Source organism: Chelonoidis abingdonii, chromosome 26 (genome assembly GCF_003597395.2).
Source record: "Chelonoidis abingdonii isolate Lonesome George chromosome 26, CheloAbing_2.0, whole genome shotgun sequence".
NCBI classification, from domain to species: Eukaryota; Metazoa; Chordata; order Testudines; family Testudinidae; genus Chelonoidis; species Chelonoidis abingdonii.
The window spans coordinates 6868763-6882686 of NC_133794.1; the positions used below are offsets into that span (position 1 = coordinate 6868763).

General features: G+C 52.4%; 1 protein-coding gene across 1 annotated transcript in view; it reads left to right on the top strand.

The window, feature by feature from the left end:
• Window positions 1-10032, top strand: part of LOC116825785 (LIM homeobox transcription factor 1-alpha-like) — a 53803-nt gene extending 43771 nt beyond the window's left edge. Inside the window, exons 3-8 of the mRNA XM_032782046.1 lie at window positions 2499-2731; window positions 3323-3480; window positions 4506-4583; window positions 4979-5108; window positions 6296-6454; window positions 9823-10032. Of these exons, the coding sequence (XP_032637937.1) occupies window positions 2499-2731; window positions 3323-3480; window positions 4506-4583; window positions 4979-5108; window positions 6296-6454; window positions 9823-9977 (913 nt within the window). The 3' untranslated portion in view covers window positions 9978-10032. The remainder of the gene's footprint in view (window positions 1-2498; window positions 2732-3322; window positions 3481-4505; window positions 4584-4978; window positions 5109-6295; window positions 6455-9822) is intronic.
• Window positions 10033-13924: the final 3892 nt, after the last annotated feature.

Consider the following 13924-nt stretch of genomic DNA (forward strand, 5'->3'; position numbering starts at 1 on the left):
TCTAAAGACCCAAGAATCTTCGTGGCATAGAGATTTGTTCCCATGTCTAGGAGGGAAATTCTGCAAACCAAGGAGACAGTGGAGAGCCTTTGCATTTAATAGTTAGGGTAGTTTGGACTGAGATCTAATTCCAGACGAGAGGGCGGGAACGTTCAATGACGCATGCTCTGCCTTCTTACAGTTACCACAACCAATACTAGAGCACTCTTCAGCAAACAAAGGCATAACAAGATCCAGTGGCTGGGCTCTGCCACTAGACAAATGCAAAGTGGAAATAAGTAATTTGCTGGTAATTAGCCATTGGAACAGTGTCCAAGGGGATGTGGTGGATTCTCTATCACTTGGAGTCTATAAACGGAGACTGGGTATCTTTCTACGAGAGGTGCTCTAACCTAACCACAGACCATTGCAGGATGCCCTGGGTGAAATAGTCTGGCCCGTGCTATGCAGGATGTCCGACTAAATCAACAATAAGGTCCCTTCTGGGCTTAAATTCTAGGAACATAAATAACTTGTTATTTGGTAAAAAGTCACATGCTTGTAACTGATCACAGATCACAGTTAACACGGAAGGGTTTACTTTGTCTTTTCACCTCTGCTGGTGTCAGAGAGGAACAGATTTGTACGCGGGCCACCTCTGGGACTGTGCATGGAGCACTCATCTCACCTGCTCCTTTGAGGCGGTGTGTGGATGTGGGTTTGGTTTTAGTACGTGACTTAGTGGCAGCTTTTTTCTTTATGCTGAACTTTTATTTAGGATGACCAGACAGCAAGTGTGAAAAACTGGGACAGAGGCGGGGGGTAATAGGAACCCATATTTAAAAAAGGCCCAAATATCGGGACTGTCCCTATAAAATTGGGACATCTGGTCACCCTACTTCTATTTCAAACTCAATTTTTTAAAGTAAAACATGAATCACAAAAAGACGGGGGGGAATGCAGAGAGAGATGGAGAGGAACAGACAGATAGACAGATAAAGAAGGAGAGAGCAAGAAATCCCACGTGGCTCCAGCTGGAATGTCCCAGCCACTTCAGGCGAAGGCCATCGCGCAGCACAGCTCCATGGTGGTATTTGGAAGAGATGAGCTCTCCCCTGTAATCCTCTCCATCCCGCTCTGCAGAGTTTGCCAGGAGGATTAACCCAGTCTTGTTCTCAATCCCAGTTTATGAGTTCCCTGCTGGTGGTGAAGATCCTGTGTGTTTAAACAACAGCCTAATTAATCCCCATTTTATTACTTTCTCTTGTCAAGTGGCTAAATAGAAGCTGTCAGCCGGCAGCCACCGTGCTCACATTTGTTTAGATCCCAAATTACTTCATCAGAACCATCTGCTCTGAATGCCGGGCACTCAGCGATTGTTTATTTCTCTCTCAGGATACCACAAGGGGCACAAACAGCCTCCTCCAGGGCTCCCTGTGCTGGATCCGTACAGTCCCCAGGGACTACGTTATTAAAATGAGTTTAAAGGTCTCAAAGGAAGCCCTTCCCGCTGAGACCACACTAACAGACTGAGCCGGGCAGCATGGTCCCTGGGGGCTTCTCAGGCTGCATTCACTGACTCCACTGGCCTGAATGCAGTGAGATGTATCAGCCCTGATTAAGTCTCCAGCAAAGTTCATTCAAGAGCAAAAGAGGCACTTGGGACAGCCCATGCCCAGGAGGGCAGCATGGGTGCTGACTCCGCAGGGGCTGAAAGGCCAGGCAGGCTGTGTTCTTTGCAGAGCTGGCTGGGGAAGTCAGGGGCAGCATGGGCCAGGAAAATGGACCTAGCTCAGAGAAACCAGTACCCATCGAGGGGTTATTTATGATACCCGGAGGGCTGGATCCTAAGTGAAGGTCAGTGGCTCCTTTGACTCCACCAACGGCCTGTTATACCAGCGGATGACCTGGCTCTTGGGTTCCATATTCCACTTTGTGGTGCTTCGCTGGGCCCTTTCCAACGCCCCCACCCCCATCCCTCCCCTCACCAGGTCATTGCACTGGTGACCCAAACTCACTTTCTCTCTGTCATCCTGTTCAGAACAGCCAGACTTGCTTGGGAGTGCCTGGCGGGCCCAGTTCGAGCCTGCCTCAGTGGCCTTGGGCCTGTGTCAGCCCCCACAGCACCCAGTGCTGCTGTTTTTCTGTCCCCCCCACCACGTGGGAGAACTGGAGCCTTTCCCAGCTGCTGTGGAGCCCCTGACTGGTGGGACTCTTGACCCCTTGTACACCTGCTGTACCCGCTCCAGCTATCAATGCAGGCATTTACACCAGGGCATCGCAGCGCCTGTCCGTATCTAGCGGAGAACAACCCTCACCCTGAGATGTTGCTTTGACTAATGAAGCCCCAGTCATAACCGGGACCCCCTTAAACCACTGCAGTATCTAGGTGTTAGGCCTATCAACCCAATACTTCCCATAGCTCCAGTACCCCCCTGAGTCCTTCCTAGTCCCACTGCCCTCTTAGCCCTAACCCCTAGGCTCTGTCCAACTGCTTCGTTCCCTACCTGGCCGCACAGGCTCTTCCAGACCAAGTGCAGCAGCTGCCTGAAGGCAATTGCCCCGTCTGAATTCATCATGCGGGTGCTGGAGAACGTCTACCATGTTCACTGCTTCTTCTGTTGCGAATGCGAGCGACGTCTGCAGCGTGGGGATGAGTTTGTGCTCAAGGAGGGGCAGCTACTGTGCCGCAGCGACTATGAGAAGGAGAAGGAGATGCTGAGTGCCATCAGCCCTGCGCCCACTGAGTCTGGTGAGACCCACAGGGGACCTACATCCTTGGGGCCAGCAGGGAAAGAGGGGATGGGGTGAATGGACCCCCCTCATGGGGCTGGGAATGAGGGGCTCAGCCGTGGGGTTTATGGCATGGCTAACGTAGGGTGTTGCAGGGATACTGCCTGGTCCCCAGGGGACAGGGCTGTGAGATTGGGAAGTGTGGGATGCCCATGGAGGGGGCCAGTCTATGTCCTCTGAAGCGTCTGTCCCCCAACCACTGTCTGAGTCAATGGCCCCTTGGTCTGATCCAGAGCGGCAGGGAGGGAGTGAATGGTGAGGACACTAGTGGTCTGATCTGAAGGGTCGGCGTGGATGGATACTGGGCTAGAAAGGCCCATTGGTCTGATCCGGGGTAGCCAATGGGAAGCAATGCTGGGCTAGATGGGCCTCTCTGGTCCTAGGCACCGTATCTCAGGACAGGAGCCCTTGTGGGCCTGGCACTTGCTGAGGATGTAAGGGACCAAAGCCCTGAAAGGGGAGGAAATTTCCTGGCTTTGCTGCTACAGCAGCTGAGCCAGAGAGGCCCAGGCCTGCCAGGGGCAGTAACAGCTAACGGTTCCCCTTCCAGTGAAAAGTGAGGATGAGGATGGCAGCCACTCCCACGGCAGAGGCAGCGAGGAAGGCAAGGACCACAAGCGCTCCAAGCGCCCACGCACCATCCTCACCACTCAGCAGCGACGGGCTTTCAAGGCCTCCTTTGAGGTTTCTTCCAAACCCTGCAGAAAGGTAGAGTGCAGGAGGGAGCTTCCTCACTCCCTGGGCCAGAGTCCCCATCCAGCTTTTATGCCCGTTAAACCCCCCAGTAGTCTGATGGCCTCAGAGCCCAGAGTCCTGCCTCCACGCTCCCAGCTGGGCTGCAAAGCAAGCGCTTCCAGAACACACCACAGCGGAGCCTGACTCTGGAAGGGAGCGACCAGGTTCCCTTCTGACAGTGCGTCCGGCTCAGCAGCAGCGTGGCGCACATCCTGTGGCTATATGCTGACTGTCTTTCTGTGCAGTGCAGCTTTAAGTCTCAGCACAGCTTGGCAGCCAGCTTGGTTTCATTTCAGTGCAGATGGTTAGAGAGGAGATGCACAGGCTGGGCTAGATGTTCCACTGCCCTGCATCTTGTGCTGTCATTTACACCAATGCAAAGTAGGTTCCTTCTGATCTGGGAGCATTTCACACCCACTTTCCACTGGTGTGAATGATGGCACGAGGTGAATGAGGCCCACTCTGAGCCATTTCATAGACAGCAGCTTCTGTTGTTCTTTCTCCTCTAGATAGTGTCAGGTGTTTATAGTACTGTGCAGAGGAATAGAAAGACAAGTTGCCTACCTTAGGGGGTTCACAGTGTAAATTCAGAGTAATGACAGGACAGAAGTGGTAAACAGGAGCTAGGGGACCCTGCCCTTCGGGGGCACAGTTTCCTGCAGGGAGTGACAGATTCCACCTATTAGATACTTTTCTGTGCCAGTCATTTTCTAAACTCTTGAGAAGGGACAGCTTCTCGGAGGAACTTACAATCCTAGGACAGACAAAAACACAGAAGTTAGGAGTAGGCACTTTATGTACAAGTCAGCATGACTCACTGCAGGCAGCAGGGTAGATTTGCAGCCAATGTGAGTTTCTAGGAAGGATCTGGAAAGGGCAGGGGACCGTCGGGTGCACAAGCTTAGGGGCACTGTTCTAAACATCAGCTGGGTTGATCATTTTCCAATATAACAAAGCTCTAACTCACCTTTTCCAACTCCTCTCCCTTCTACGGGTAGGTGAGAGAGACCCTCGCAGCTGAAACAGGCCTGACGGTCCGGGTGGTGCAGGTCTGGTTCCAGAATCAAAGAGCCAAGGTGAGTGACTGCTTCTCTCGTCGGAACCAAGCTCAGTGGCCCAGATTCTCAATTGCCCTGAAGCCCTTTGCACTGTTCTGGCAGTGTAATGGGGCAGAAACAGCTCTCTGAGAATCCCACCTACACAGGGTGCCTCCCCAACCTGTGTGGAGCTGGTGGTAAGACCCTGCTCCCAGACTGTGGCACACAGGGGTGGATTGAGGCCATGGCTGGTATGTACTTTGCTCTGATATTCTGTGCTTCCCAGGGCCTGTTGTGGCAACATGAAACCCTAGTGAGGCTCACTCTGCTTCAGGACGAGTGTCTGTGTAATATCTGCACTGTGTTAACTGCAGCACATTTCCCCAGCCAGGCCCTTAATGCAAACTTAGGGCCTTGCTTGCTTCTCCTGGCAGATGAAGAAGATCGCTCGCAGGCAGCAGCAGCAGCAGCAACAGCAGGAGCAGGAGCAGCTGGGCAACCCGCGTTTAGGGACCGGCCGTGGGACAGGCTGCAGCAGCAGACAGAGCAATGATGATAGTGAAGGTGAGGCATGGCAGAGCCTTGGGATCAGCTCCCTGCAACAGCCCAGTGGGGAGGCAATCTGGGACTGAGGGGGCTCAGCAGAGCTGTGCTGAAAGAGCAGAGGCACTGCAAGGCAGGACTGAGATGCGCTGGCACAGCTGAGGGGAGAGGAAGTAAAGGGAAAAGTCTAGATGAGTTCCTGGCAGACTGTCAGGGGAAAAACTGGTGTACTGTATAAAGCACAGAACTGGGACTTGGAATTCCAAAGTTTCAGTCCCTTTGAGACCTGGGGCAAGTCACTTCCCCTCTCTCGGCCTCATAATCTGTACAATTATGATAAACCTACTTCATAGGGTGTCACAAGAATTTATAAATCTCTTTCAGTCCTCGGATGTAAGGAAGGAGCTGTAGGAGAGTGAAACTTATCTTCATTAAGTGTGACTTTTGAATGCTTCAGTACATCTGATGTCAGTTGTTTCTGACTACGCAACAAGAGCTCAATTCTTGTACCAACTGGTGAATTGGGATTCTCTTCAGTTTAGCTTTTACATGACAAAACCAATTTTTAATTTATGGCCATTTGACTTTTTACTCCAGGATTAAGGGTCCCATGTTCCCATACTAACAGCCCCTTCTCTTCACAGCACCTTAATGACAGTGAAAAGAATCCAACAGAGGTAGACTCAATCACTTGACAATATGGACCTGTCATAAAAATCTTGTCACAAGCAGTTTAGCCATACTCTGACAGCAGGACAAGATTTCCAGAAGTGACTTGTGATTTTGGATGCTCAACCTGAGATACCTAAAAAGGACCCAATTTCTAGAGGGCAGGAACTCAGCCCTTTCTGGGTCTCTTTCACGTGTCTCAAGTTGGGCACCCAAAATTCACTAGTCACTTCTGAAAATCTCTGGCTTTGGTTCCACAGGTGTATATCCAGAATAAATCCATAGATTTCAGTGGAGTCACTCTCAATTTACACCAAATTAACAGAACACAGAATCTGGCCCAAAGTAACTGTCTTTTATTGCATGTTTGTGCAGAGCCCCATGTAATATGGAGGGCCCATTACAATGGAGCCTGATCCTGATGGAGGCCTGTGGGCCCTACTGCAGTATAATACATCATAACATATTATCAGGATCGATTTTACTCTGTTCATACTCTGTACCCACTGCTTCCACCTGTCCCACTGATTCCACGTTAGATGGAGCAAGTGTTCATGGACTAGATGGGCTCATGGTCCCATATCCCAGGATTCCCCAGCAGCAGCTGCTGCCGCTGGATCAGAACAGTTACAGCACAGACTTGTACAGACAAGGACTCACGCCGCCCCAGCTACCGGGAGACCATCTGCATCCCTACGGTAAGCGGGTGGCAAGGAGGCTGGTTTGACTCAGCGCCAGAACTGAGCTCAAACCGCAGTCTGGAGTGGTCGGACCCAGTCCCACTGTTATTACTGTCTGACACATGCCCACCACAACCAGCGCAGAAAGAGCCATCAGGCAGGACATGGCAGCTGTACAGATGGCGGAGGATTTAAGGAGTAATTTGTATCTCGTGCCTCTGTGATTCAAAGCTACCCTGAGAAGGTGCCCATGAAGGAGGGAACCCCGCCCCCCACTCCATTCTTCACCTACCAGATGTGGGGGAGCTCAGGGCTTCTGCCCTGTGGTGGGGTGGTGGGGCTAGGGCCTTCTGCCAGAGATGGCTGGTGCCTGCTAGGGGAGAGAGGGGGGCACAATTTAAAGGTTCGCAAATCCTGGAAAAAATCAGAGGGGGGAGGAAGGAGTGATCCCATATGTCCCCCTCATGCATCACCTCTGGCTTCTGCCCAGCGAGGAGGGGGCGTCTCAGGGCGTCAGCCCCACAGGAGGCATCTGCTGGGCCTTCAGCCCTGCAGGACACATGTGCCAGGGCTCAAGGCTTCAGCAGCAGAGGGGCTTGAAACCGCAAGCCCAGTCAGGAGCCTCCCATGGGGCTCAACCCCCACGATCCCTCCATCCCCGCAGAGGTGAAGCCTTGAGCCCAGTCCAGCACTTCCTGCAGGGTTGAAGCCCTGACCCCTGGCAGACATGCCCTGTAGGATTACCAGGTGTCAGGTTTAATGGGACCCTGGTGGCTCTGGTCAGCACCACTGACTGGGCTGCTAAAAATCCTGTTGGTGGGGCTGGCAGGCTCCATACCTGGGTCCACACAGCTCCCGGAAGCAGCCAGTATGTCCCTCTGGCTCCAGACAGGGAGGCTCCGCTCACTGCCCATGCACCGGCTCCACAGCTCCAATTGGCTGGGAACCACCTCCAGTAGGAGCTGCAGGGGGCGGTGGCTGCACACAGAGGCAGCACAGAGCCGCCTGGCCACCCCTATGCCTAGGAGCCGAGGGACATGCTTGCTGCATCTTGGGACCCACCTGAGCTAAGCACTGTCCGCACTCCACACCCTCTCCCGCATCCCAACCCCCAGCCCTGAGCCCCCTGCCACACCCAAATACCCTCCCAGATCCCACACCCCCTCCCACACCCCAACCTCCTACCCCAGTCCTGAGCCCCCTCCCACACCCAAACTCCCTCCCAGAGTCTGCACCCCAAACCCCCTTCTGCACCCCAGTCCTGAGCCCCCTCCCACACCCAAACTCCCTCGCACACCCCCTCCCACACTCCAACCCCCTGCCCCAGGCCTCAGTCCCCTTCCCTCCCAGAGCCCACCCTCCCACACACAGCCCAGAGCCCCCCTCCCTCACCCTGAACCCCTCATTTCTGGCCCCACCCTGGAGCCCACAACCCCAGGCAGGACCATCACCCCCTCCTGCACCCCAGCCCCCTGCCCAGCCCGGTAAAAATGAGCGAGTGAGGGTGAGGGGAGAGCGAGCGACAGAGGGAGGGGGGATGGAGTGAGCGGGGGGGGCGAGGCCTCAGAGAAGGGACAGGTCACGGTGGGGGTGGAGCTTTGGAGGAGGGGTGGGGCAGGGCAGGGCTTTGGAGGAAGGGCGGGGCAGGAGTGGGGCACAGGTGTTCGGTTTTGTGTGATTAGAAAGTTGGCCACCCCAGTGCCCCAGCTCTTGAACTTCTTGAACTGTCATATGTGGCTCGGAGGGTCAGTAATTCAGGGCCAGCACAAGGCCTAGCTCGCTGCCCGCCACCCCTCCCCATGGGCAGGGCACAGCACAAGGCTTAGACACCATTCAAGTGCCACTTACATCCTAATCTGAAGATTTAAGCAGGACTTAAAGAGAGCATCGGTCTGGTGCCAGGCCCTGCCCACCAGTGAGGGGCTGGGGGGGCGGCTAGGACTTGTGCTGGGCCTGCCCAGGGGTGAGGGGCTGGGGGGGGCAGCTAGGACTTGTGCTGGGACCTGCCCAGGGGTGAGGGGCTGGGGGGGCGTCTAGGACTTGTGCTGGCCCTGCCCAGGAGTGAGAGGCTGTGGGGGGAGCAGCTTGGACTTGTGCTGGCCCTGCCCAGGGGTGAGGGGCTGGGGGGGGCAGCTAGGACTTGTGCTGGGACCTGCCCAGGGGTGAGGGGCTGGGGGAGGCAACTAGGACTTGTGCTGGGACCTGCCCAAGGGTGAGGGGCTGGGGGGGCGGCTAGGACTTGTTCTGGCCCTGCCCAGGGGTGAGGGGCAGGGGGGCAGCTAGGACTTGTGCTGGCCCTGTCCAGGGGTGAGGGGCGGGGGGGAGCGGCAAGGACTTGTTCTGGCCCTGCTCAGGGGTGAGGGGCAGGGGGGCAGCTAGGACTTGTGCTGGGCCCTGCCTAGGGGTGAGGGACGGGGGGGGGGGGCAGCTAGGACTTGTGCTGGGCCTGCCCAGGAGTGAGGAGTTGTGCGGGGGGGGGGGCGGCTAGGACTTGTGCTGGGCCCTGCCTAGGGGTGAGGGGCTGGGGTAGTGGGGGCTCAGGCGAGGCCTTGCCCAGAGGTGGGGAGTCACAGGGGGCCTAGACTTCATGTTGGACTCTGCCTAGGGGTAAATTTCACCCAGTGTGAAGAATTTCCCTGTTTCTATCATCCCATTTTTTCTGTGCTGAGTCAGGCAGAGGTGATACAGGAGCCCCTGGTGGGATGTGCTCATGTCTTTCTCCAGTGGTGCAAGTAGATTTTAACTTTTACCAGTATGGTACCGATCTCCCGACCCTGCCCACCTTTACAAAAAATGTTCCGTAACTAGAGCCCTGTGTGGATACAAATTTATACCTGTGGATGCAGCTATTCGTGGATAGAAATCGGCATCCGCTGAACCACAGGGCTCTCCTGGGAACTGCAGAGGTGGAAGGAACAGAATGTGGGGCTGCCTCTCTCAGGAGCCTGCGCCCCACACTTGCAGCTCCTCCAGCCCAACTGTACCACCCCCAGTCCCACCCTCAGCCCTTTCACGCAACTGTGTCTCCTGTCTGGGGTCTGTACAGCCCCGCTGAAGGACAGGACTGGGGCCAGTACAGCTGCACTGGAGGAGCTGCCGGTGTGGGTCACTGGCTCCTGGCAGCGGTGGCCCCACATTCTGCTCCTTTCACCACTGTGGTTCCCAGGAAAACCCTGTGGTTCAGTGGATACCAATTTCTATCCACGGATAGCCACATCCGCGGATAGATATTGTATCCGCACAGGGATCTACAATTCATTCTCAAAAAATGTGTCTTTCCGGTACGGTGTACTGGCAATAAATGTCTTAAGGGTACAGCGTACCTGACCATACTGGCTTACTTGCACCATTGTCTTTCTCTCACTTTCCTTTTCTTCTTCCCCTAGACTCTGAAGGCGTTTTCCATGACATGGACAGCGACAGCATCAGCCACTTGGGAGACTGCCTGCTGTCAACAGCTGAAGCCAACCTCCTCCAAGCCCGAGTGGGTAACCCCATTGACCGACTCTACTCTATGCAGAGCTCCTACTTCACCTCCTGACCGTGGAAAGGGTCCTGGCCCTTTTGTGAGTGTCTTGGACAGATGTTCTGAATTCAGAATGAGGAGTGGGGAGGAGAAACAGCCCTTCAGAGAAACTCTTTGAACCCTGCACAGTGGAAGAGGCATCTGGGTTTGCCAAGCACATAAGCACTAATTCATGAGGACCTTCCACAGCCCAGAGGATTCAACTGTGTTTCCTTTCCCCTCCTTTTCTCTAGCTACAAGTAGATGGGTGACATGATGTTATTTAGCTGTAACTGTAGCAGTTTGTCCAGTGTTTACTCTTGAGAGCATGACATTCCTCAAACGAGACTGCCAAGTTACCCAGAGTCAGGCTTGGAAGCAGCATCTCCTCTGTCGGCTGCATTTATTTAAACCTTGGTGCAGCTGATCCATTTGCGGTGACATTGTGCCCCGCTGCGAGGGATTTCACCAGCCTGCCCCCTTCTGGGCCTGCATCATGGGACAACATTAATTTTCCTTGGGGGAAGCCAGTGACTGAGGATGCCTCTCTTTGATACCACTGCCATTTTGGAGGCTGCCTTCAAGAGGGATGATTTAGGCTTTTTAATGGCTTACACCATGGAGAAATGCAAGACAGGTTGGGCCCTGAGGGAAACGGCTTTGCTTGGGGACAGTATTCAGCTTCAGGAACAAAAGATTATTTGGTCTCTGTTATGATGCAAGGAAGCCAAGGGACATGTCCCTGAAGAGAGTAACACATCTAGAGAGGTGTATCAGCCTCTCCCGACTGCCTCTGCACCCCTCCCTTTAAAAGGAGGCTCACTCCATCCATTCAGAGTAGAATGAAGACCTCATTTTCACAGCTGTAACACTGCAGATGCTGTCTGCACTGGCTGCTGTTTGTTTCTTTTAAAACTAGTGATGTGAACAGATCTTATTTAAAAATGTTCTTACCAGAAACCCCTCCCTACATGTTTCCATCTCAAGTGGGATTTCTCCCCCTAACTATTTACCCAGTTCACTGGGACCGTCCCAGCATTTTGCTTCCCTCAAATACATGAGAAGAGGAAAGGGTTGAATTGTGTTATCTTGGAATGTGCCCTGTGCCAAGTCACTTCCACTCCATCAGACTGAGTTTGTTCTTGGCTTTGAAGGCCACAGGTAGGATGCCCAGCGTCCGCTGAGAGACCACACTGTTTCTTTGGATGGGGAGGAGCAACACTTCTTCTCCAAGCATGAAGCTCTTACAAGCTCTCAGTGTGGGGCATTTTAGGATTAGAGATTAGCAGGCAGGTTTGGGATTATGGCACAGAAGGTTTATAAAAGATGCAACAGACAGCAGTAGGAGAGAGTGAGTGGAAGTTTAAATCAGATATTTAAGAAGAAAATTCTTTACTCACTCACCCAGTATTTTATGTTTCAGATACTGTATGGACAGTTGGCACCCCCAAAAATGGCAAATAGTTCCCTGTGAGCCCCCTTTTGTGCAGGCTGGTGGAAGGAGTAAGAGCCTCCAGAATTTGCCTTCCCTCAGTTATTCAAACACTCACTGAGGAGAGGACATCTCCAATGGAAAATAATAACTTGGCATAAGCAGGATGTTTAAACCCTGATCCCTGGAGTTGCAAATCCAGCAATTAGGTTTGTGTTGCAGCTATCAGAGAACCTGGCTCACTGATGTTTCTGTACAGAGTGTTAATTTTGGTTCTAAGCTCCCCCACTTTATCAATCTGGTTTCAAAGTTATGCAAACCCTTCTCAAATGGAGACGAAGAAAAGGCTAATAGTGATGATTGTTGTATTCCTGTGGGAGCCATTTGTGAACATTAATAATCATGAGCTTTAGGAGCACAGGAGACCCATTCCCAATATGGTTGCCGTCTGTCAGGAGTTCCCCATCTAGTCAAGGGAGCTCAGATTGTGGTGCATAACTGAACCACAGTCTTCATAAAGCTCATAGCATCATTGCTTCCCCCATTAATGCAGTTGTGTAAATGTGCCATTCACCCACGGGCAGTCCCTTGCCTCTTTGTTTACAAAACGATACTTTTTATCTGGATTCTCCTACGGTCATCAGTATTGGATGATTTTTGCCTTCCAGGCAGTTGTGTAAATAGTTTACAGATATTTTGATGTTTCGTTTAAGGGAAGTGTCCTCTCCCAGGGAACTGGCAATTTGTGAGTTACCTCCATGCCCACAGGTAAGTTCTGTGGAAGCAGGTTTTCCCTGCTCCTTCCAGCCTGAGTTGCTGCACTCAGTCCGTTCCCACCTCTGTTGTGTGTCTGTCCGCCCATAAGAAATGAGACTGAAAACTCCCAGCGCTGTTTCTTTCTTTCGGTGGCTTTTGCACTAGAAATGGTCTCAGTTTAGATTAAATTTTAAGAAAATGTTTCAGTGAACCATGTGCAAACTGATATGTTTCCTCCAAGCGCTGGAGGTAGCTTCACCCCTGAAATCCTACCCTTGCTCCCGTTGTGATCCAGTGCTGTAATGTGCCAGTGTTTTTGCATGTACATTTGGAAATAAAAACAAACTTAAAGCTGAAGTCTAAAGTTTGCCTAAGCACAGAAAAACTGTGGGTACCTTCACTCCGCTTAGATTAGATCTAAGTAGGCCTGTCCATCTAGCTACTTGCTATGCAGTCCCATAGGGATTTGGCCTGTGGTCTTTAGGGGGACATTTAATCAGAACCTCATCTTTCCCTGGGGTCAGACATTCTGGAGCAAAAGTGAGGCACTAGTGCTAACAGCTGTTCTTACTTTGATAAACAACCAGCAAAAACAACACCTAGAGTCAATTACAATTAGCTGCAAGAGAAACTGAATTCCCCATATGAAAAAATAAGACACTGGTAAATGATGTGAAGAACCATCCTAGGTGCTGGTGCAAGGGAGTGACAGTGACCTGAGCTTCAGAACCAATGTTGAGATTCACTTGCAAGAGCTGAAGGAGGAGATCACGGCCAGACTGACCCACTCCAGTTAGGAGAACTAGCAGGACTTCACCCTGGCCTAGTCTGAACTTGTGCTGAATCAAGAAGTGGCTAGTCAGCCCATAGGCATCAAACCAACAGCGGAAGTCTTTATAGTCTGAAAAACTAGCACATTTGCCAAGCAAAGTCCTGTTGCTTCTCTGATCTCACCACCATTCTGAGGGACAGAGATGCTTTTAGTATCATCAGCATTGCCAGGTAGTTTCTGCAGCTCCCAAGGGCTGCAGTTCGTCCTAGTGTGTTTTGCAGCAGCAACTCTCAGCTCTTGCCACCAAGGAATCACAAGGGGCTTGGAGCAGAGACAAAGGGCCAATTGACATCAGTGCCAGTGGGAAGCAGCTGTTGTAAATGTGAAGGGGCAGGAGGAGTAACTGTGCATGTGAGAAGATCCCAGGATATCCGGAGCGTGAGCTCTCGCTCCCTCTGCTGACCAATGTCATTGATCACGTTGTGCCCTCCGGGCTGGCCCTGAATCACCGGGCTTGGTAAACGGTGGTTTTTCCTGGTGCATGACTCCCACCTAATGGACAATCGAGTGCTAGCTGAGTTTCAGTTCTGTCCCTCCAGACTGTGTGTTTCTGAGTTGTCCAAAAGTTTCTGACTGGATCACAACTGCTGGGTTCTCTTATTGATATGCCCCAGGCCTCTGCTTTCTTGGTTTGTTTGCTGTCATCTTCCTAGGCTGTTCCTTCTTGTCCATCTGCTCTGGTATTTGTAACACAGGCGGCTAGTGTGGCTCCACATTTACGGCATTGCTGAGTACCAGTAAGTTGACGGTTTGTTTTGTGGCATGGAGTGTCACTGATAGGTGCCCAATGCCATGCTGCTTCTCTATGAAGCAATAACACTTTGCTTCTCAAAGCCTTTCACAGACATTAAAGAATTAAGGCTCAGAACAATCATGGGAAGTAGGGAAGTGTTACCCCATTGTACATGTGGGGAGACAGGGCCACAGAGAGGCTAAGAGGCATTCCTCAGGCCATAGCACAGT